The sequence below is a fragment of the Osmia lignaria genome, chromosome 1 (genome assembly GCF_051020975.1).
Source record: "Osmia lignaria lignaria isolate PbOS001 chromosome 1, iyOsmLign1, whole genome shotgun sequence".
Taxonomy (NCBI): Eukaryota; Metazoa; Arthropoda; class Insecta; order Hymenoptera; family Megachilidae; genus Osmia; species Osmia lignaria.
In genome coordinates, this window is record NC_135032.1 from 12643888 (window position 1) to 12665595 (window position 21708).

At 28.8% G+C, this 21708-nt stretch overlaps 5 protein-coding genes across 8 annotated transcripts; 3 read left to right on the forward strand and 2 right to left on the reverse strand.

Moving 5' to 3' along the window:
• Positions 1 to 1491: 1491 nt before the first annotated feature.
• On the forward strand, positions 1492 to 3764 carry Ak2 (Adenylate kinase 2). Its single transcript, XM_034328029.2, has 4 exons — positions 1492 to 1791; positions 1898 to 2134; positions 2354 to 2521; positions 2598 to 3764. Exons 1-4 carry the CDS (start codon positions 1675 to 1677, stop codon positions 2859 to 2861), a joined length of 786 nt encoding a protein of 261 aa, XP_034183920.1. The 5' UTR covers positions 1492 to 1674; the 3' UTR covers positions 2862 to 3764.
• A 201-nt stretch (positions 3765 to 3965) lies between these two features.
• On the forward strand, positions 3966 to 8943 carry Cul4 (cullin 4). The gene is made up of 11 exons (XM_034328026.2): positions 3966 to 4515; positions 4978 to 5341; positions 5413 to 5601; positions 5685 to 5831; positions 5900 to 6086; positions 6162 to 6354; positions 6428 to 6729; positions 6823 to 7053; positions 7127 to 7405; positions 7486 to 7638; positions 7718 to 8943. The coding sequence occupies exons 1-11, from the start codon at positions 4212 to 4214 to the stop codon at positions 7811 to 7813; spliced, it is 2445 nt and encodes an 814-aa protein (XP_034183917.1). The 5' UTR covers positions 3966 to 4211; the 3' UTR covers positions 7814 to 8943.
• Positions 8944 to 10199: 1256 nt separating this feature from the next.
• On the reverse strand, positions 10200 to 13125 carry LOC117606049 (mitochondrial intermediate peptidase). The gene is made up of 10 exons (XM_034328027.2): positions 12991 to 13125; positions 12663 to 12925; positions 12387 to 12573; positions 12233 to 12312; positions 11954 to 12142; positions 11729 to 11870; positions 11314 to 11652; positions 11014 to 11235; positions 10711 to 10941; positions 10200 to 10635 (listed from the first exon to the last, which is right to left on the reverse strand). Exons 1-10 carry the CDS (start codon positions 13123 to 13125, stop codon positions 10342 to 10344), a joined length of 2082 nt encoding a protein of 693 aa, XP_034183918.1. The 3' UTR covers positions 10200 to 10341.
• Positions 13126 to 13396: 271 nt separating this feature from the next.
• Positions 13397 to 21416, forward strand: HDAC6 (histone deacetylase 6). 4 transcript variants are annotated; one of them, XM_034328022.2, is made up of 19 exons: positions 13397 to 13539; positions 13872 to 14045; positions 14120 to 14542; positions 14615 to 14712; positions 14783 to 14956; positions 15022 to 15214; positions 15304 to 15363; positions 15596 to 15685; positions 15754 to 15860; positions 15921 to 16064; positions 16130 to 16236; positions 16304 to 16473; positions 16544 to 16884; positions 16952 to 17147; positions 17215 to 17344; positions 17410 to 17964; positions 18030 to 18196; positions 18263 to 18550; positions 18621 to 21416. In XM_034328022.2, the coding sequence occupies exons 1-19, from the start codon at positions 13537 to 13539 to the stop codon at positions 18696 to 18698; spliced, it is 3498 nt and encodes a 1165-aa protein (XP_034183913.1). In that variant the 5' UTR covers positions 13397 to 13536; the 3' UTR covers positions 18699 to 21416. The 4 variants fall into 4 exon arrangements, with proteins under 4 accessions (XP_034183913.1, XP_034183914.1, XP_034183915.1 ...); XM_034328023.2 differs by lacking the exon at positions 15304 to 15363 and adding an exon at positions 15409 to 15468; XM_034328024.2 differs by lacking the exon at positions 13397 to 13539 and adding an exon at positions 13638 to 13743.
• PIG-Z (phosphatidylinositol glycan anchor biosynthesis class Z) lies at positions 19036 to 21281 on the reverse strand. Its single transcript, XM_034328028.2, has 4 exons — positions 21104 to 21281; positions 20635 to 21035; positions 20030 to 20568; positions 19036 to 19945 (listed from the first exon to the last, which is right to left on the reverse strand). Exons 1-4 carry the CDS (start codon positions 21279 to 21281, stop codon positions 19036 to 19038), a joined length of 2028 nt encoding a protein of 675 aa, XP_034183919.2.
• Positions 21417 to 21708: the final 292 nt, after the last annotated feature.

The window sequence follows — 21708 nt, forward strand, 5'->3', positions numbered from 1 at the left end:
GATCAAAACTAACAAATATTTCGTTAACAGTTCATAATACTTATCTAAGTATTATGAATATAATTTATTTCTTTTTTTCTTTTTTTATTACATGTATCACAATTCTCTATGTGATTATAAGATACACGTATTGAGTACAAATAATTTATTTTAATACTTCATGTTATAATAATTAAGCTTAAAATCTGTAATAAATATATGTGCATAATTTGAACATAAGACTTTTAGTTATACTTAAGTGTTTTATTCATAGAAATTGTGAGTTTTTGACCAAAGAGTCTTTTGTATTTTTCTCTGGTAAAGTAAAAAATACAGAAAACTGTTAATTTATAATTATGAATATAAGCAATTGATTTTATTATTCTTGATTTTGATTTTGCGACTAAATATCATTATAATTCTTATCCACATTTACACCGTCCTGATACTGACTAGTTATAGAATTTCATTGAATAAATATAATTTTATTTTATGTTTTTTTTACTGGATTTATATGCCATGAAAGTTATCTTAAAATCGTTGTAGTGCTTAATAGATATTCACATACAGCAATAGTAAGTGTTTGTGAACATTTCTTTTGTTTCCTTTTTGTTGAAACGTGTGTGTGATACTATAGAGAAATAAAAGAAAAAAACATTGCTTAAAACATTTTTTGTAAACAATATTAAATTAATACATAGACAATAAATATATGTCCACCGTGGAATAATTTCAACGCAAATATACATATTATGAACATAATAATTTAAAGAAATCGACAAACTAACGTTAACGTTCTTCCTTTTAGAAGTTTATAGGCAGGAACATTTTACAAAAGCAAAGATTTACTCTGTGCAATATTTAATAAGATTATAGCATAAGATTATTATGTCTAAACATAAAGCTATATATTTATTTAAAACCCTGATAATAGTTCAATCACTAACTATGACTTTTTAACAAAGAGTTCCTTTCGTTGTTCCTTAAAAATAATTTAACATAAATTACTTCTGTACATGCAATAATGTGAATATTAAAACCTTTTATATAATCTATATAATCAAATCAAATATCGAGAATCACATAGTACATTTATGTTAAAGATATAGAATTTTCGTTTTGTTTTAATTAAGATGAATTATAATTAAGATAAGCAAATCAGTAGTTTAAAAAATTATTGCATTTGAATGAGTAATTGAAACTTTAAATTATGTTACAAATGACCATATCTAATATTATATTTTCTTTAATAAATTTATTGTGTATTTGTAAAAACATTTAATGTAATAAAAATACACGAGCGTACAAATAATCTATTTAATCATTTTTCAATGTATTTTGATAGAAAAAGAGGTAAAAATGTGAATGCAATTATATGAAATGTATATGTAAGTAGTAGTTGTAAAAGTAAACCATTTAAAGAATGAATCATATCCAAAATTCAAATTTAAATATACCAATAGAATCGATTCGATTTTAATTTAAAAGTGAAAGGATAGATGGGGCGAATGTTCCATACACATCAGGAACCATTTTAGTGCATCATTTCAGAGCGCATGGAGGAAATTAACGGTGCTTGGTTATCACGCTCTTCGTCACAGTGATATGTACTCTTGATAGTGAACTTTGACACAAGCATTTTCGAAAACTTTCTATTTTCAACACGATTTAATAAAAACAGATTAATAAAAAAAAATGGCTCCACGATCAGAAGCAGGAGTAAAGGAAAGTTCAGAATTACCGAAAGATGTACCAAAAAGAGGCGTTAATGCTGTTTTATTGGGGCCACCTGGTAGTGGCAAGGGTACACAGGTGAAGCTCTTTTTTCTTCTGCACAAAATCTTCAAAATATTGATTTTTTAATTGATTTTTCAACACCTGTACATATTGTTTTGCTTATAAGAATATTGTATTTTAGGCGCCATTATTGAAAGAACGATATTGTGTATGCCATCTATCTACAGGTGATATGCTCAGAGCAGAAATTAGTTCTGGATCTTCAATTGGGGCAGAAATTAAAAAAGTAATAGATGAAGGTAAATTGGTCAATGATGATCTTGTAGTTAAAATGATTGATCGCAATTTAGATAAACCTGAATGTCAGCGTGGTTTTCTATTGGATGGCTTTCCAAGAAGTGTTCCACAAGCTGAGAAAGTAAGTTAAAAACTTTTAAGTAATGTTTAAGTTATGTAATATTATTATAATTGCTCCTTATCACTGTATCAGTAGCAGAATTATGAGATATACTAATGACCTTGACATGACATTGATATAAAACAAAATAAAACAGTTTTGAAAAGTACCATTAAAATAATTTAGTGTTACATGAATGACTATGAAGAAAAATATTTTTTAATCTCTTAATTTATATAGCTTGATGGTATGCTGCAAAAGAGAAAAACTAAGTTGGATACTGTGATAGAGTTTGGAATTGATGATAATTTATTGATAAAGAGAATCACAGGCCGTTTAATACATCCTGCTAGTGGTAGATCATATCATGAAGAATTTGCTCCACCCAAAGAACCTATGAAAGATGATGTATGTAATAGTAGTTATCTGTATTATAAATTATAAACAAGTATGTGATAAAAGATATATCATTTTATATCAATAGGTTACTGGAGAGCCATTAATTAAAAGGTCTGATGATAATGTAGATGCATTGAAAAAACGTTTATCAATATATCATACACAAACTCAACCCTTAGTTGATTATTATACTTTACAAGGAATTCATTATTATGTAAATGCAGCTCAACCAAGCAACAATGTTTTTCAAGATATTGATCGCATTTTTCAAAAAACAATTAACCAAGACAAGAGTAAAGCTGAAAAAAAGAAAGGTTTCTTCAGCTGGTTCTTTAAAAGTGATGCATAAGAATGTTATAGCACATTTCTCTCTTCTAAGTGAAGCAGATAGTTGATGGGAAGTATATTTTAGTATTGTGGTGATTTCTAGAAGAATTTAATATTTTAGATATATAATTTACGATTCAAAAGTAATTTATATATTTAAACAGGTACATAGTTAATACAGTATGTATTTTTTGATTAAATAATATACTTTACATTTAGTAAAGATGTAAACGGAATCACATTAATTTCGTTAAAAATAGTCCTGTGTAAATCTATAAAGGAGGTATTATAAGTTAATCAATTGAATGCACACATCTTTATTAGTAGCGGGTATTTGGTGATATAATTATAACAAAAAGTAATCGATTAATTGCACCTAAGAAAAAATATATTTGTATATAATGGATACTAGATCTTTCACATACTTCTTTTTTTGATTAAAGTTTACATTCGATAATTTTTATTACAAACATTTACTTAATACTTCAGACATGTGCACCCGAACCAGTATAAATATAATTTTAAAGGAACTTTACTTTTAATATTATTTCTTATAAAAGACTAATCAAGTTATACATTTTTTTTAAACTTAAGTGATAATGATGCATTTTTAAATATTTTATGCTTAAAGTGTTAAATTTATATGTTACACGCACATGTATCAGTTTTTACATTTTTTAATTAAATGAACTTTATTTAGGTAACATAAAGTAATAAATATTTTAAAATATTGTATTAAAAATGCACTGAATCTATTGTCACGCCTATAGATTTTTAAAAATAGTTTTACAAATGGCTATAAATGAAGTGTAATGTATATGAAAAGATATTTTACATAAGCAAAAGTAAATCCAAATATATTCTGGTACAATATTTCTGCCTATACATGTTGTATCATTATCCCATTGTAAATATTTTACAAAGAGAAATGAATGTATATCTGGATGTAATAAAATTTTCAAACTGATGAAATTTTTTTTTAATAATCTATCTTCATTAAGATAGTATGATTATATGTGGAAATTAATTTCAAACAAATTTATAGTTAAGAGTAGAAGTAAAAATGTAATAAATGGTAGAAATGTAGTATCCCTTTAAATATTAATAATGAATGCTATATTAAATAAATTTAAGGGAACTTAAATTAAAGATGCGCGGTAATCGCATGGAGCGCGTTGGGTAAACGTATCGCGCATGTGCATAGATTGCCAATTGTTCGCAAGTCTCGTGAAGAAGCAGGTCCGAGATAAATAAGTTTTCCGCTTGTCGAACGTAGGGATAAAGGTAGAACGAAGAGGGAGAATTCTTTCAATTTCTTAGTGGAAAACTGTTTTCCGTGTACTGAGGGCCGGCGGCCGAGTGATGCACGCATATGTCTAGGCTCGGAGGGACTCAGGTTCTGGCCACAGCACAGGTGAAGAGGACGGCCGCTGATCACACAGCGGTGTTAAACTTTAGTGCTGCAAAGCGCAGCAAGCTATCCGCCGTTGCGGTCACGGAGATCAACGAAACTGAAAACATGACGGATACAGCTGCGGCCACAACTGATACTCAAAAGCGAGCCAATTTCTCAGCGTTAACCGTTGGGAATCCAAACGGCGTCAACAAGATTTCGCCGAGTTTGGCAAGTGCAAAACCAGGCACAGCTAGGAAGCTCGTCATCAAAAATTTCAAAAGTAAGCAAGACCATGGGACTACCTAACCTCAAAATCAGCTGGTATTAATCGTGAAGATTCGTGGTGTAATTTATGGTTGGCACAATGCCTTCAAACATTGCGACATTCCTTTTAACATGACCTTATAAATTTTCTGTCACTCTTTTGCTTCGCATTATGTAGCCAAGGACAAATTGGTCCTAATTGAAATTAATAATACTAAAACGAACATAACCTAACCTGACGTTAAGAATAACTAAAATGGATAAACGTCTTTAACGCGCATTATTTTCATTTTTTATGCAATTTCCAGAAATTTCATATTGCCCTCGATGACACAATTAATTAAAATGTTAATTCATACATTACATCTTTGATTCTGTTAAAGATGTAAAATTTAATCTTAATAACTAATGTAGAATAAATCAATCATTTAAATAACAATGTAACAGTATTAATGTTAATATTACAAATTTCGTACAGATAAACCAAAATTGCCAGAAAATTATCAAGAACAGACATGGGAGAAGTTGCAAGAAGCTGTAATTGCAATACAGACCAGTAAAAGTATTCGTTATTCATTAGAAGAACTTTATCAAGCAGTTGAAAATATGTGTAATCATAAAATGGCATCTACATTATATACAAAATTGACCAGGCTAACAGAAGCTCATGTACAAGCTAACATAGAACAGTTCTTAGCAGAATCAATGGATAGGCATATATTCTTGAAAAAAATGAATGAATGTTGGCAGTCACATTGCAGACAAATGATTATGATTAGAAGTATTTTTCTATATTTGGATAGAACATATGTATTACAGAATCCAAGTATTTTATCCATTTGGTAGGGTTTGTAATATATCTTTGATTAATTCAAATTATTCAGTATTTGTTTCTTATTGTATATTATTTCAGGGACATGGGATTACATTTATTTAGAGTGTACATTGTTCTAAATAATTTAGTTCAAACACGTACAGTGGAAGGATTACTTATGCTCATAGAAAAAGAACGTCAGGGTGATACAGTAGACAGAACGCTTCTTAAATCATTATTAAGAATGTTATCAGATCTACAAATCTACCAAGATGCCTTTGAATCCAAGTATGACATTTGCATATTAGCGTATATATGTATATAAATAATTTATTATTCTGTTATTAATATTAAACTTTTTGTTTTTACAGATTTTTGGTAGCTACAGAAAGATTATATGCTGCCGAAGGTCAGCGATTAATGAACGAACACGATGTTCCTGAGTACTTAGCACACGTAGACAAACGTCTTCAGGAAGAAAATGAACGTTTATTACATTATCTTGATGCATCTACAAAGTATGTTTTTTATATGGATTACTAAAGTATATTCCCAACATGATACTAATTTCAATTTAACGTTGTAGGTGGTCGTTAATACATACGGTAGAGAAACAGTTGTTATCTGAACATATTACTAGCATTTTACAAAAGGGATTGAGTGGTTTATTGGATGAAAATAGAATTAGTGATTTATCTTTACTTTATAATTTATATAGTCGTGTAAAATGTGGTCTCATAGAACTTTGTCAGAATTTCAATTCTTATATAAAGGTATGTTTTATACATATATTACCATAAATTTCTAAAAGTAGAAAATAAATCATACTTTCTTTTATGTTTTTATAGAAAAAGGGTAAAACTATAGTCATAGATCCAGAGAAAGATAAAACAATGGTTCAAGAACTTCTAGATTTCAAAGATAAAATGGACAATATAGTAAATACGTGCTTTCATAAAAACGAGAAATTTGCTAATAGTTTAAAAGAAGCTTTTGAAGCCTTTATTAACCAACGAGCAAATAAACCAGCGGAATTAATTGGTAACATTTATATCTCGATATTCTAAATTATCATTTGGATGAATTAACAGTGAATACGTTTTTATAATCACAGCAAAGTTTGTTGATTGCAAATTGCGGGCTGGTAACAAGGAAGCAACAGAAGAAGAATTAGAAAGATTATTAGATAAAATCATGGTATTATTTCGATTTATCCACGGCAAGGATGTATTTGAAGCATTTTATAAAAAAGATTTGGCTAAGCGTTTGTTAGTTGGTAAATCAGCTTCCGTTGACGCTGAAAAATCCATGTTATCGAAATTGAAACAAGAATGCGGTGGTGGTTTCACTAGTAAATTGGAAGGAATGTTCAAAGATATGGAACTTAGCAAAGACATTAATATTGCTTTTAAACAGGTAAATAAATATTATTTTTAAATATACAAAAGTTTTTTCTTACATATAAGTATTTGAATTACTTAATTGTGAAATTTGTTGTGTGTATATCAGTATGCTGGAAATTTGCAAAGCGAATTGTCTGCTAGCAATTTGGATTTAACAGTTTCGATACTTACAATGGGTTATTGGCCAACATATCCGGTAATGGAAGTAACATTACCTCCGGAAATGGTTCAGTACCAAGATGTATTTAATAAATTCTATTTGGGAAAACATAGTGGTAGAAAATTACAGTGGCAACCTACATTGGGACATTGTGTACTCAAAGCTTGGTTTAATCAGGTATTATTTATTTCTTTTAATAAGTACGAGGTGCTAACGATTCACTATTCATTTTATCTAAATTTAAAAACAGGGTAACAAAGAGTTTCTAGTGTCATTATTTCAAGCATTGGTGTTGCTTCTATTTAATGATGCTGATAATTTATCTCTGGAAGATATAAAAGCAGCAACTAATATAGAAGATGGTGAACTAAGAAGAACTTTGCAATCTTTAGCTTGCGGAAAAGCTAGAGTGTTACAGAAAAATCCAAGAGGAAGAGATGTTGGAGATAATGATAGATTTGTATTTAATGCAGATTTTACAAATAAATTATTTAGAATAAAAATAAATCAAATTCAAATGAAAGAAACGGTAAAAATACTTAAACGAATTCTTTAAGTATTTATGCATTCTGTAATAACAGATTTTTAATACATTATATATTCTTTTAGAACGAAGAACAGAAAGCTACAGAAGAAAGAGTCTATCAGGATAGGCAATATCAAATAGATGCAGCTATTGTCAGAATTATGAAAATGAGAAAAACGCTCACGCACAATCTATTGATTAGTGAACTATATAATCAGTTAAAGTTCCCTGTAAAGGTATGTTGGTTATGACGTAGTATAAATACTTCTATGTAAATAAGCCCACTTATATAATAACGTAAAATTTCTTTCTTAGCCTGCTGATTTGAAAAAACGAATTGAATCTCTTATAGATAGGGATTACATGGAACGAGATAAAGATAATGCAAATGAATACAACTACGTTGCGTAACCTGAATCAAATGCCAAAGTCATTTCAGACTGGGTGGTCATTATGTGTTTGCCTATTGTGAATGTGACATGTTACAGAAGAAAAACGAGAAACTTAAAACTGGCTAAATGTCGGCACGATGTTGCGGCATATATTCAGTTGTTAAAAAAATTAGAGTGTACATCATTGTTTTGGTTTTTATAGTGCGCAATGAATACTGGACAATTGAGACCTTTTTTTAAACAGTGTTTTATCGTTAGTATTCTTGTGTTGTTTCTGGAGTTTGCTAAAAAAAGGACCATCTGCAAAATGTTTTCAATGGTACAGCATTTAAAATGTATCAACAGTTTTTCACGGCATATTAAAGATTTAAGAAGATAATACAGTAATAATATCCTAAGAAAAAAAATACGAAATATCGTTTGGCATAAGTGATCAGGAACGCGTTATTTATAACAACATGAAATAGTGTACTGTGAACGTTGAACGCAGTGATTACTGACATTGTTTTAAACAAGTGAAAAACATTAAAAAATAAAAATTCATACATTGAGAATAATATTCTGTTACATGCAAAATACTTAATGAACACGCATAACACATTTTTACAGATATTGCCGATACGAGAAGACATATATATGTGCATATTAAAAAGATAAACGCCACGAGTTTGAAGAAATCTTATTAGGAATATAATATGTATTTCTGTAACAAATTTTTGTACATTACCTTATAATACAGAGTTTATAAATAAGAAGAAACAGAATATATCATTGTACAAATGATATCCATCTTCGTCAAAATAATAGTAAAGTAATTTACATGTAACGTATGACGAATTTGAAAATAACATGAAACACTTTTTAAATCTATTTTTATTTATTAAACGATATACAATTGAAATTAACATATTCAGCAGTGACTTTATATACATATAAATATTTACTACATTAAGAAATCATATTAGTTCAAGTAAAAGTTAATACATTAAAAAGGATACAATATAAGTGTTTCATATTATTAAATAATAAGAATATTCTGCCGTTAACTTTACAGTTTTCGCTATAAAATCACAGCATTCAATTAACGCCATACCTATGTAACTACTTTCTTTATATATTTTGAATAAATTGTAGTTTGTCAAGAGTACAATTTTATATAAATACATGTATCTTATATATCTTTATATACAAATTAAAAGTTAATGTGATACAAAACTTATTTTGCCTAACTGTGAGTTTGCTTTGTATGTATCATATAATGTTGAAATTAGTTATAAACTATACTATTTAAAATTATAAAATAAACTTTTCAATTTATATATTAATCTTGCCATTTTTATGAATGAATATGTTATGAAAGTAATTGAAGTCCTTTTAAATAAAAGTAACAGTATTGAATAATATAACATTTTATAAAACTATAATCTATAAATAATCTTGAAAAGTTTAATAAATATGATTTCTATCTGCTTTATAGTTACATGTATTATATTCCTTTCCAGTGACTCTGTATTACAAGGTTATTTTACAAACGGTTGTTAAAGAAATAATTTATAATTCGTGTAAATGCTGTGCAAAATAAAATTTTTAGAAAAATAATACAATGGACTTGAAATTGTTGTAATTATACATTAGATTAGGTACACAATTTCTTACTATAACTTGTAGTGTAATCTAAAGACTAAAACAAGAGACTTGTAAAAAAAAAAGGTCCAGTACTTTTTTGTGAATATAAATATCTAATTGTATTTCATAAAATGTGTAATAAATTGCATTATTACAAAAAAGGAATTAGAATATTGCGTAAAGTAGGGAATCGATTGTTATAAAAAAAAAACGTATAATATATATGTATTATTAATACTATTAATAAGATTTGGATTATCCAGTGACTTGTTCAGTCGTTTTATGTCGATATAATTATAAAATAGTTTATTAACGAAATTTTGTATAAACACAAGGAAAAATGTTGTTGATAAACCATTAGCTAATTTTAATGAGCATCCTGATGGAGAGTTTTAACATAAAAATAAAATCATTATAAACGCAGTACATGGTAAGATCATAGCAAAATCATTTTAAAATAAATACGAACAAGAAAAAGTAGTAGTACTGCCACATTACACTTTTTCAACATTATATCATTTCGTACAGCAATAAAATAATAAAGAGCTTCTTTTGACAATTGAAATGCAATAAAAAAAGCTTTTAAACAATAAAACTACATTACAATAATTAATTTCTTTATAAACTACCTTATACTGCGTTTTGTTTTTATTGCATTAAAAAACTTATTTTTATCTAATCATTTTTAAATTTATCAAGATTGTAAATAGGGTAAGGTTCTATAGTTGGAATAAAATAAAACGAAAAGTTCAAATTATCTTTTGTTCACGATGTATTAATTAAAATTATTTACATTTTATTTACAATATTACGTATCAATATTCGTTTTTATAAAATTTTTGTTCATTATAAAAAAATTTTATAAATATCTTATTTTTTTAGGTGTTTACTATGTCAATTATTGTTACTGAATAGATAATATTATCCTCTAATTTTTTGTACGTGTTCAGTTTTCATATCAATTTCGTTAAGTAAAGACTTTGCGAAATTATTAGCACTAGCTTCTTGATTTAAGAAGTCGGATACTAGTTTGGAAGGTGGTTTACCACCACCATGTGCTAAACACTCTTTTCGATACCGATCGCCAGCTGTTCGATTAAGGGGATCTGTTTGGAAATAAGTTTGCCATATCCAAGAAGCAATTGCTCGAGAAATTAAATAAGAATAATACTTTGCACCGTAACCGACTAGGTGAGAAAATCTTAACTGCCATGCCTGTGAATAATGTTTAAATTTACAGCTTACAAAATCCGTAGTTTTACAATGTTAAAACCAAGAAAAATTACATACCGTATTTTCAACATAAGGAAGTTCATAGTATTTTTCTTGTACTTCTCTTAAAACATCAGTTGTTGATTTTTCCAACTTTTTACTATGATAAACTTGATCCAATTTACTATAACATATCTGATTTTGTAACTCAGAAGCACAAAATATATTTTTTGAGGTATACAATTTTTCTAATAACATTGGTGGTATGGGTTCCAGAGTTTCAAAGTGTTTTGCAAATGTAGATACAACCTAATAATACATATTGAATTATTAAAAAAACAAATAAATCATTTAATAATTGTTTAAAATACATTAACTCACTCTTGGATCACTTGCAAAATATTCCATCAATATACTTGGAACTTCTGCAAAATCCGTACTACATCTAGTTCCAGTTACATGTTGATATTTTGTTCTACCTAACATAGAATGTAATGCGTGACCCATTTCATGGAATAAATTTTCTACAGAAGCAGGGCTCAATAAGCATGGCTTATTCCATGTTGGAAGCGGTAAAGATAACATCAATACTACTATTGGATTCTAAAAAAGATTTTCATAAAAATATGAAAATTTCATTACATTAATATATGTAATATTTCTTGTTTATTTAAATCATACTTGGTAAGATCCATCTGGTAATTCTCTTCCACCTCTAATAGTAAAATGACAATCTTGATTAGGTTTCCCTTCTCTTTCAAAGAAATCACAATATATGTAACCCAAAACTGTTTCATTTTCGTCTATCACTGCAATTTTGTGTATATTATTTGCCCAAACTTCACCAGGTAAAACTGGCACAGATTCTAATTTAACACCGTACAATGCTTGGGTCAAATTGTTAATACCATCCATACAAGAACCAAGTGAAAAGTATGGTGTAAATTCATTAAGGGATGTATTCAACCAAGTTTTTTTTGCTTTTAGCGTAAAGTAAGTAGTGTCCCATAGCATTATATTCTAAATAAAGAAAGCATAAAATTAACGTAAATTTTTTTCAGAATGTATCAAATACAGCTTAGCGAATTCAATATACCTGTTTTGTAAGTGAGTCAGAATCTTTCATCTTCTGCATCTCTTTAAAATCCTGCTGTGCTTTGGATTTTATATTCTCATTCAAAATGTCAAGAAACTCATGTACTACTTCAGGTGTTTCTACTGTACTTCCTTTTACTGCTCTGCAAATTATCGACTTTTCAACACATACATATACAGAGCACATATTCTTTGCATTCATTAATTTTGATAATTTAAAATGTACCGATGAGCGTACGATGGAAATCCGCATAGTTTAGCCAAATTATATCTTGAATTTAACAATTCTTGCAGCAGATATTCTTGTTCTTCATCTGGATATAAAAATACGCGGTATGCTGCTTCTCTAACCAGATAATTAGAAGAATCTACATAAAGTCCTTGTACTATTACTTTATTATCTTTTACTGTAAAACTGTGAAATATGTTTAACATTCTGTGCCTTAGATATATTTTTCTATACCATAGAAAACACCTTAAAAATCATTTTATTATTAGTACTTACTACTGTCTTATACTTGCTGGAAGAATGTTAACATCTACAGCTCTTGCATTACCAGTACCTGCCATGAATTTTTGGCCAACCTGTATTTCAAAAAAGAATATATATATGTAAATATTTGATTACTACATAATTCATATATAAATAAGATACATACTTGTAATATGTAATAATTTAATTGTACAACATGTTCCCTTATAGATTCTGGCAAATGTATAGCACATTGTTCAAAATCATGCAAGAACAATTTTGCAACATGATCATCAACAGTAGATGTTTTCTGAATATCTCCATTATCTACTACATGCTTCAATGCATCATATATTTCACGATGAGTATTCAACCTAAAAAAATTTACAAATAATTTTATATATTTCTTAATATAAAAATATGTGTTAACTTTAGAATCTTTCATAGTTTAAAAGAAATTTACTTTTCCACCATATCACTGACAGATAAGCAAGTAGACTCTGCAGCTTCAACATATTGTTTATCCGGATGTGCAATTCTGATAAACTCTGCTAAATCTGCAACTTTACATAAAGTATCAGACATATCATCAAAAATTTCTACCATCTTATGTGTCCTATTTGGATTAATAGATTCTGTTATAAGCATATTTGTCTGGGATATTGCATTATCCTTCAAAATGTGAAATCCTTCTGGAGTTTTTAACTCAGGTATACCAAACAATCCCTAAATATAAAAATTTTATAATTCAATACATTGCATAAGATATCTTGATGATGAATGCAACTTACAGTTTCTTTTTTCAGATGATGTTTAAACTTTTCTTTAGTAATAGTATTAAATGCTGTTGCCAGAGCTGACCATGTATTAACATTTCTATGTTTTTTAAAATGCTTTGGAATATGTTTTTTCAATATTTGTATCATTTTTTATACTATATTAAATGGCTTATGATGTCAGTAAATACAGCATTCATTGAAAAATAAAAATAAAAATGGGATGTTTCAGAGGTTACATGTATAACATGCATTGACCGGTACTGACAGTCTCAAGATTTGTGATTCTATTTTTGACTGAACGATGGCATTGCTGTGATTTTGACTGCATTCTGCAGTTATGGATAGGGTATAAGTACTACTCTTCAAGTACAAAATTGGAAGTATAAATTGAAAAGAATCACGAATTGTATCTTCATAATGGAGAGACTTGATGCATAAGGAATTTTACTCGCTTATTAAAGTTTGAAATTGATTAAAACATAAATTATGATACGTCTCTAAAAATTATTTATTATAAGGATTGGTGGAATCTTAAATTCCGAGGTTACTTAAATACAAATGGTAAGGGTATAATCTTGTTAATTTTATGCGTTTGTATCGTTTGTTAATTGAATAAGAGGACTGTAATGCAATTCTATGCTGTGACAATATGTTGAAGTGGAAGGGGTATGATTATCTATACAAGGATATGTTCCATACCATCACCCACACATTACTTGTCAACTCTTTGTTTTTGTCGCAATAATTTCTGCAATTAAGTGAGAAGTAAGAAATATCTTTACTAATATTATTAATATATGTATAATAGAATTCTGTATTTAGTTTAAATTATAGTGTATTATTTGATCTTACACATACACATTTACAATTAATCTTGTTTTGATTTATTGCAGTCTGACTCTGTGATAAGTGGAAATTTATTTACTGCTGCTAAACAGTTAGCAGACAGTGAGATCCAATTGATAAAAGCTATAGAAAATTCTAAGAAGATAAATAATAAAAGTATTACAAGTAATATGTCTGTGACACATAAAAAGGGTGCCAAAAAATCAATCAAAGTTTCAAATGTAAATGTCAATTTTAGAATATATTATAAATATAGTAATAATATTATAAATTAATGTATCATATTTTTTATTAGGTTCGTCCATCAGCTGCTTTGGTAGCAGCTAAACGTGAAGTAGCACAGAGGCATACATTGCAGGGGAAAAAATCTACTAATGTTTTTGTACATGATGTATATCAAAAGGCTATAGATTCATATAATATTAAACGAAAAGAAACTGGTCTTGTGTTTGATCAGTCTATGACTGAACACGAGTGTCTTTGGGATTCAAATTATCCAGAATGTCCAGCTAGATTAACAAGGGTTTTACAGAGATGCGAACAGTTGGGTTTAATAAACAGGTGTAAGTTAATTGAATCAAGACTTGCTACTGAGAAGGAAATACTTCTGAAGCACAGCCAGAAACAAATAGACATTCTGAAATCCACTGATGAATGTACAGATGCTGATAATTTAGAGTTACTATCATCCAAATATGATGCAATTTATGTACATCCTGTATGTGAATATTTATTTCTAAATATAAAATGTTCCTAAATTTTAATATTAAATTATTTGTAATTGCTTTAGTCTACCTACAGATTATCCCAGATAGCTGTGGGTTCAACAATAAACTTAGTGGAAAGTATTTGTAAAGGATATGTTCAGAATGGAATGGCTGTTATAAGGTAACTTCATTTGCTTGTCATATTATTGACAGTAATTATTGATAGTTATTTTAATTTTTTTTTTTTTCAGACCACCTGGGCATCATGCAATGAAATCAGAATATTGTGGATATTGTTTTTTCAATAATGTTGCAATTGCTGCTGAGAATGCTTTGAGAAATGATTTAGCTAACAAAATTTTAATCGTTGATTGGGATGTACATCATGGACAAGCAACTCAACAAATGTTTTATGATGATCCACGGTACATTATTATATTTGTAACTTATTTTGAAAATGAATTGTTTTTCATATATACGTGTTTTGCAGAGTAATTTATTTTTCCATTCATCGTTACGAGAACGGTGAATTTTGGCCGAATCTTAGAGAGTCTGATTTCCATTTTGTTGGAGATGGCTTAGGAGAAGGATACAACTTCAATATACCACTTAATAAAACTGGTATGACCAATGCTGATTATTTAGCCATATTTCAACAAGTTTTATTGCCAGTAGCCTATGAGGTAAATAGTATATTGTAAATATTGTACTATTATTTATAGAACGAATTTAAAACTATTTACTTAGAAATCATAACATTTAATTATTGTAGTTTCAACCAGATCTCATATTAGTGTCAGCTGGTTATGATGCAGCTTTGGGCTGTCCAGAGGTAAAATAACAAGTATTATTTATTAATATTTTCTTTTTACTTTAGTTTAATCCAGATCTTGTCATTGTATCGGCTGGATTTGATTCCGCAACCGGCGATGAAAAGGTTGATATTTTTTTTTGTTTACAATAAGTTTCTAAAGGATTATTGTTTATTTCTTTTGCTTTCATATAATTTTTAAGTTTTGTATGGTAGCTGTAACTATTCTGCTTTTTCTTTTTGTGATATCAAGGGTGAAATGTTGGTGACCCCTGCATGTTATGCGCATCTTTTGTCATCTTTATTGTGTCTGGCCTCTGGAAAAGTTGCTGTTATATTAGAGGTATAAAAAATACTTTAAATCTTTTATTATTAAGTATATTATTTTTATTGCATTTTTTGTCTTAATAGGGTGGTTATTGCTTAAAATCATTAGCTGAAAGTGCGGCATTAACATTACGTACTTTATTAGGTGATCCATGCCCTATGTTACAAAATCTTGAACTACCTTCAATAGGGTAAGGTTTAGAATATATAATATTTAACTTCATATAAATCTAAGTTTAATATTATTTTAGTATACGTGATACAATTTTAAATGTAATTTATGCACATAAACCATACTGGAAGTGTTATCAATACCAAGATTCATACAGTATTAATAGTACAATAAATAATAAGGAAGAAAACGTTAATCAGCATTTACCTGTAGTTATATTCAGGTAAGAGATGTGGTCAGTTTTTATAGAGATTTTATTATCATGTTTATATCATTTATTTATTACAGGGGAAGTAGTGTTAAACCGGAAATATATGAAACAAGAAATTGTTATCCAGTTCAAAGCAAAGAAACTATTGAAGCAATAGAAAAACAATTGAATACATTAATACAATGTAAGTTTCGAATAGATCATATTATTTGCTGTTGAAAAATACTATGTAAATGTAATTTTCTTTTTAGCCACCAATTTATCTAAAGCACCAAATAAAGTATGTGTCGTTTATGATGAGAGAATGTTAAAACATCATGATATATCTGATGATAGCCATCCAGAAAAACCAAACCGTATTAGTGTAATATACAAAAAATTTCAAAAATATAATTTACTTGAACGATGTTATGTACAGCAGGTATATCAATATATTATGAAAACATATGGGTTTCTAATCTCCATTTAAAATATTACGTTTTATTCGTAAGGGACGAAGTGCAACAATAGAAGAATTATTATTGATTCATTCACAAGAGTACATAGATAAAATAAAGAATACAGATAATTTAAAAACAAAGGAATTATATAAACAAGCAACAAGCTACAATTCGGTTTATCTGCATCCTGACACTTGGACAAGTGCCTGTGTATCTACTGGATCGTTATTACAAGTAGTGGATAGTGTATTAAATGGAGAGAGTCAATCTGGTGTTGCTATTGTAAGGCCTCCAGGGCATCATGCGGAACAAGATGCAGCATGTGGTTTCTGCATCTTCAACAATATTTCTGTAGCTGCTAAATATGCCATAGAATTTCATCATGTAAAAAGGTATGAATTTTGTTTATTTGCTTTTCATTATATTTGTTTTAAGCTGATGAAATATCATAATTTTCAGGGTACTAATAGTGGATTGGGATGTACACCATGGTAATGGAACTCAATCAGTATTTGAGGAAGATCCAAAAGTTCTTTATATATCTGTCCATCGTTATGACAATGGCGGTTTCTTTCCGAATTCTAAGCGAGGTAATTACACCCACGTTGGTTCTGGACCAGGAGAAGGGTTTAATGTTAACATACCGTGGAACAAGGTTAGTTATAAAAGAATATAATTAATATTATTAAAATAAGATTGCTAATAGATTTATTTATTTGTAGAAAGGAATGGGTGACGCGGAGTATATAGCAGCATTCCAACAAGCAGTAATGCCAATTGCATATCAATTTAATCCAGAATTGATCTTAGTCTCAGCTGGTTTTGATGCATGCATCGGTGATCCTCTTGGAGGTACGTCAATTTATTTTTTATTTTTTAACGTGAAAATGTATTGAAATTCTATTTTTATGTTTAAGGTTGTTTTGTAACACCAGAGATGTATGGACATTTAACACACTGGTTATCTTCTTTGGCTAATGGCCGCATTATTCTTAGTCTCGAGGGGGGTTACAACATTAATTCAATCGCGCATGCAATGACTATATGCACGAAAACATTGCTCGATGATCCTTTACCGATGTTAGAAAGTAACCAAATTCCATGTACAAGCGCTATTAATACTATAAATAATGTTCTAAAAACGCAGAAACAATATTGGCTAAATTTGATGTTTAATCTATCTTTACCGAAAGAGAAAGTACTTCCTCAGGCTGAAATACCTGGTATAAAAACAAACGGCGAAGAAACTAAACACTCAGAATCTAAGATAGCGCTGGAGGAAATTGAAAGTGAAAAATTAGAACTGAAACTTTCAATTGATAAAAATTGTGTGACAGATGAAGAGATATTAAAATTACAAAATGAAGTAGAGAATATTAAAATAAGAAATTCGTTATATGACGATACTTCGAAAAAGACGGAAAAAATACATAATAATTCGATAAATATGCAAGCTATTAATAACGTTAAAGGTATGGATAGACTAGAAGTACGCGTACATGAAATTTATATAAGAAGAATTATTATTATTTTCTAGTGTCTGAATGTACAAAGAAATGTATAAATCAGGATGGAAAGAAAGGATTGCCTCCGCAAAACTTTCCCAATTCCGCTTCCGGCAGTGATAATGAACAGGGTGACAGAGCAGCTGCACAATCAAGTACCAATATAAATTTATACGATTATCTATCTGAAAATTTGCAAGTAAGTATTTATATTAAAAAATATAAATAAATTTTCATATAATTATACCCTTTTTTATTTATTAAGGCATTAGTAGCCGGCGAAATGTTTGCAGTAGTACCTTTACGAGAATGTCCACATCTAAACAGTGTTAGCGATGTTCCAGCTTCAGGGATTGATGTACATTTACCATGTGCAGAATGTGGTAGTAATGTTGAAAATTGGATTTGTCTACAATGTTATACTGTACATTGTGCTCGCAACATTAATCAACACGGTATATTACATGCTGAAGAGATGGAACATCCTTTGGCTTTGAGTTTTAGCGATTTATCGGTTTGGTGTTACCGATGTGAGGCATATATAGATAACCCAGTAAGTTTGTATACAATCATTACTTAATTTTTGTAATATAACTTTTATTTTTTTATATAATGTTTTCTAGCGATTATTTGCGGCACGTAACGCTGCACATCAGAGTAAATTTAATGAAGAATTACCGTGGACATACAGCGAGAACTGAGGTGTAGATTTATTACTAAACTTGTCATTAACCTTTTATGTATTTTATAATATTTGTAAATGACTTATAAAACAGCACTATTATTTCCATATTTGTTATTTACTAAATGTTTAGGTAAACGATTACTGATAACTGACAACCGCATGTACAATTTTCTTAATATTCAGATAATCAAATTAATTGTAAATTAATTTTAAGCATACACAATATTTTTATTTATTAACAATATATTTTATTAAATTGAAAGGGGGTTGTGAAAATGTAACATCTATTTTATGCTTGTAAATTTTTTTATTCTTTTTATTTTGTTGGTGTAACAAATTTAACACTATTTCTTTTATGATGTTCGTATATTTTTATGCTTATTAGGTATTAAATATTCAATTCGTATCAATAACAACTGAAATTGTTGAAAAGCATCAAGTATTTCATTTATTGTTTCTCTAAACGGTTGCAGTGAAATTATGTTTATATTTGATAAACGTACAAAACTATTAATAATCTTTGAAAATGGTAATTTTTCAACAGTAACATGCGGATAAAATTTACTTACAATATGATAGTTAAATAAATTTGTATTATTCTGAATAAACATGAATTCTTCTAAATCTGTAGCAGGGAGAGCATAATATAATCTATATGGTACATTGTTGGTAACATAGTTATGATCACATTCGTTAAGTTTTAAAGCAATGCTGTTACATATATTTCTTATAGATTTTGAACCATGTTCATAAAGATGAAAATCGTTAACTAATTTATATTTATGATTGCCACTACTTACATAAGTTTTCTTAGTATTTCTCAAATGTAAAAGTGCTGTTGGTATAGAATAAGTATGGGATGTAAATAAATGTATGTGGGTAAGATCTGGTTTTGCTTTTAATTCGGTTGCTATGTGAGATGTTAAAGGCAGAACTCCACCTTGATGAGCAAAACCATAAAAAAATGTTAACAAAACGTTACATATGAACCAAAATATTTGTAGTTTACTAAGCTTATTTTTTGGCGCAAAAGCAGTTTGATACACGTTGTTTTCTGCAATTCGTGAAATGGTATCAACTCCTGATGTTTGGCTAATATTTGGTGCATACAAGAAAACTAGGGGTAGTAATGTCGGTATTATAAATCGTGGTTCTTGATGAGGGAAAATTGATAACAACATGATGGGTATGATAAAAGATGTTGTCATTAAACCAACAACACTTTGTATACGCGGTAAATCCAACCATTTGGCTTTCAAACCACTGTAAATAGCAATTATAATTTCCTAGTTATTTCGTTTGAATTTTTGGAAAAGAAAATGTAAATAAGATCAATAAAATATTTACCTGCGTAACATTTTTCCAAATGTAAGGAGACCAACAATTCCTAGTATATTGTATAAAAGAGGTACATTCACAAGTAAATGTATATAATGTGGATGTAAACCATGATTCTGTAGATTTTTAGTATTTGCATTGTATTTGAGAAAATTAAGTGGAGTTACTACAAAATTGTTCATGCCAATATCAAGATTACCTATTTCTGCCATTGTTAAGTAACCAAAATAAAAGCTATCAACTATGATAAAAAAAATAGTGGTAGGTATTCCACAAGCAATGAAGGTAAATATTCGAATATGAAAATCTCCAAAGCCTACACTTTTTGAACCTAAGCCTCTTTGTAGCCAAAAAAAAATTGGAGGAAATGCAAATGCAATAAATGTTGGTCTATTAAATATGCCAATCACAGTCACTGTTGCAATTTCTAAACAATTATTTAAAGAATGTGAGGGCAATGAAGCTTTAAGTTTATAGTATTTTACTCTGTCTACTCCAGTTTTTGCTTTGTTATATTTATCTGTTAGGTAATCACTTTGTATAACTACCTGAAATGATAAAATAATGCTTTATTATGAATTCATTTACACTGTATTGTTATTATGATAGCATACCTTTTCTGAATATGCCATACAATGTGATGTGTAATATAATAATAAAGCTGTAAGAACTAATTCAACACTATTTGATAATGTGTGTGTTGCATAAACAAGCATAACATAGGAACTGGCATAAGTGATTAGTCTTATTTTGTAATTTTGTCCAAACATGTAACATATTTTATACAGACAGTAGTCTGATATAAAAGACAGACCACACATTAATAACCGTGGAAATGATACAAGAAAATATGGAGATTTTAATGAGATACCTAAGTAAAAAAGTGTATATTGTGAAAGTTTATTTAATATTGAACATGGTATACCAACAATGATCTGTGGTATTAAAACAGTTCTTATGGGAAATGTAGAATTGAATTCCCATGGTTTATTAACATCTATATCAAAGTGGTCTCCTATAAGATTAGAATCAGTATAATTTGATATTATTTATACAACATTTTAATCATTATTAACAACTTACCAGATATAATTTCAATAGACTGAAAATACTCATCAGGATGAATATATCCTGTTTGTGGAATAAGTGTTAAGATAATTCTCAAAGCAGCCAAGACCCAATAAACACCAATTTTTCTTTTAATTGGTACTGCAGGTCTGTATTCGTCTATCGATCGTCGATATTCATTCCTCGAATGCATTTTTATGTATATATAAATTGTATATAATGACAGCTATACAATTGTTTAGATGTCAATTTAAAGAGATTAAAAGTATTAACTTGAAACTTCTGTCCATGTATATAGTTATTCATTTCTTCACATTCCCAATTAAAATGCTGCACCTATTCAATGTGTACAGTGACAAGAAAGAACATAACATTATCATGAATTAATTAATTTAATTAATTATAAACATTATCATATATTCCATACATTTATATAAATGCATGTTTTCAAAATAACACTACTAGCGTCATCTTTAATGGTATGGGGTCATTTTCGCCTAATTCGTTTAAGGGGTCCTAGACACCCCAAGAGATATTAGGTCGGTATGCAGAGTACGCTGCGGGGTCCTCAATACCCCAAATGATATTAGGTCGGTATGCAGAGTGCGCCGCGGGGTCCT

Excerpts from the sequence above, each read along its gene's own strand:
- Ak2 (XM_034328029.2), top strand. The coding sequence starts at position 1,675 with ATGGCTCCACGATCAGAAGCAGGAGTAAAGGAAAGTTCAGAATTACCG. Across the intron at positions 1,792-1,897 it reads GTAGTGGCAAGGGTACACAG|GCGCCATTATTGAAAGAACG; the intron begins GTGAAGCTCTTT and ends ATTGTATTTTAG. Across the intron at positions 2,522-2,597 it reads AAGAACCTATGAAAGATGAT|GTTACTGGAGAGCCATTAAT; the intron begins GTATGTAATAGT and ends TTATATCAATAG.
- Cul4 (XM_034328026.2), top strand. The coding sequence starts at position 4,212 with ATGTCTAGGCTCGGAGGGACTCAGGTTCTGGCCACAGCACAGGTGAAG. Across the intron at positions 5,342-5,412 it reads CCAAGTATTTTATCCATTTG|GGACATGGGATTACATTTAT; the intron begins GTAGGGTTTGTA and ends ATATTATTTCAG. Across the intron at positions 7,639-7,717 it reads AGTTAAAGTTCCCTGTAAAG|CCTGCTGATTTGAAAAAACG; the intron begins GTATGTTGGTTA and ends TTTCTTTCTTAG.
- LOC117606049 (XM_034328027.2), bottom strand. The coding sequence starts at position 13,125 with ATGATACAAATATTGAAAAAACATATTCCAAAGCATTTTAAAAAACAT. Across the intron at positions 12,313-12,386 it reads TAAATTATTACATATTACAA|GTTGGCCAAAAATTCATGGC; the intron begins GTATGTATCTTA and ends TTTGAAATACAG. Across the intron at positions 10,942-11,013 it reads ATTTTGCAAGTGATCCAAGA|GTTGTATCTACATTTGCAAA; the intron begins GTGAGTTAATGT and ends ATGTATTATTAG.
- HDAC6 (XM_034328022.2), top strand. Across the intron at positions 14,543-14,614 it reads ATGCAATTTATGTACATCCT|TCTACCTACAGATTATCCCA; the intron begins GTATGTGAATAT and ends TAATTGCTTTAG. Across the intron at positions 17,965-18,029 it reads AGCTATTAATAACGTTAAAG|TGTCTGAATGTACAAAGAAA; the intron begins GTATGGATAGAC and ends ATTATTTTCTAG.
- PIG-Z (XM_034328028.2), bottom strand. The coding sequence starts at position 21,281 with ATGCATTCGAGGAATGAATATCGACGATCGATAGACGAATACAGACCT. Across the intron at positions 21,036-21,103 it reads GTCTATTGAAATTATATCTG|GAGACCACTTTGATATAGAT; the intron begins GTAAGTTGTTAA and ends CTAATCTTATAG. Across the intron at positions 20,569-20,634 it reads GTATGGCATATTCAGAAAAG|GTAGTTATACAAAGTGATTA; the intron begins GTATGCTATCAT and ends TTATCATTTCAG.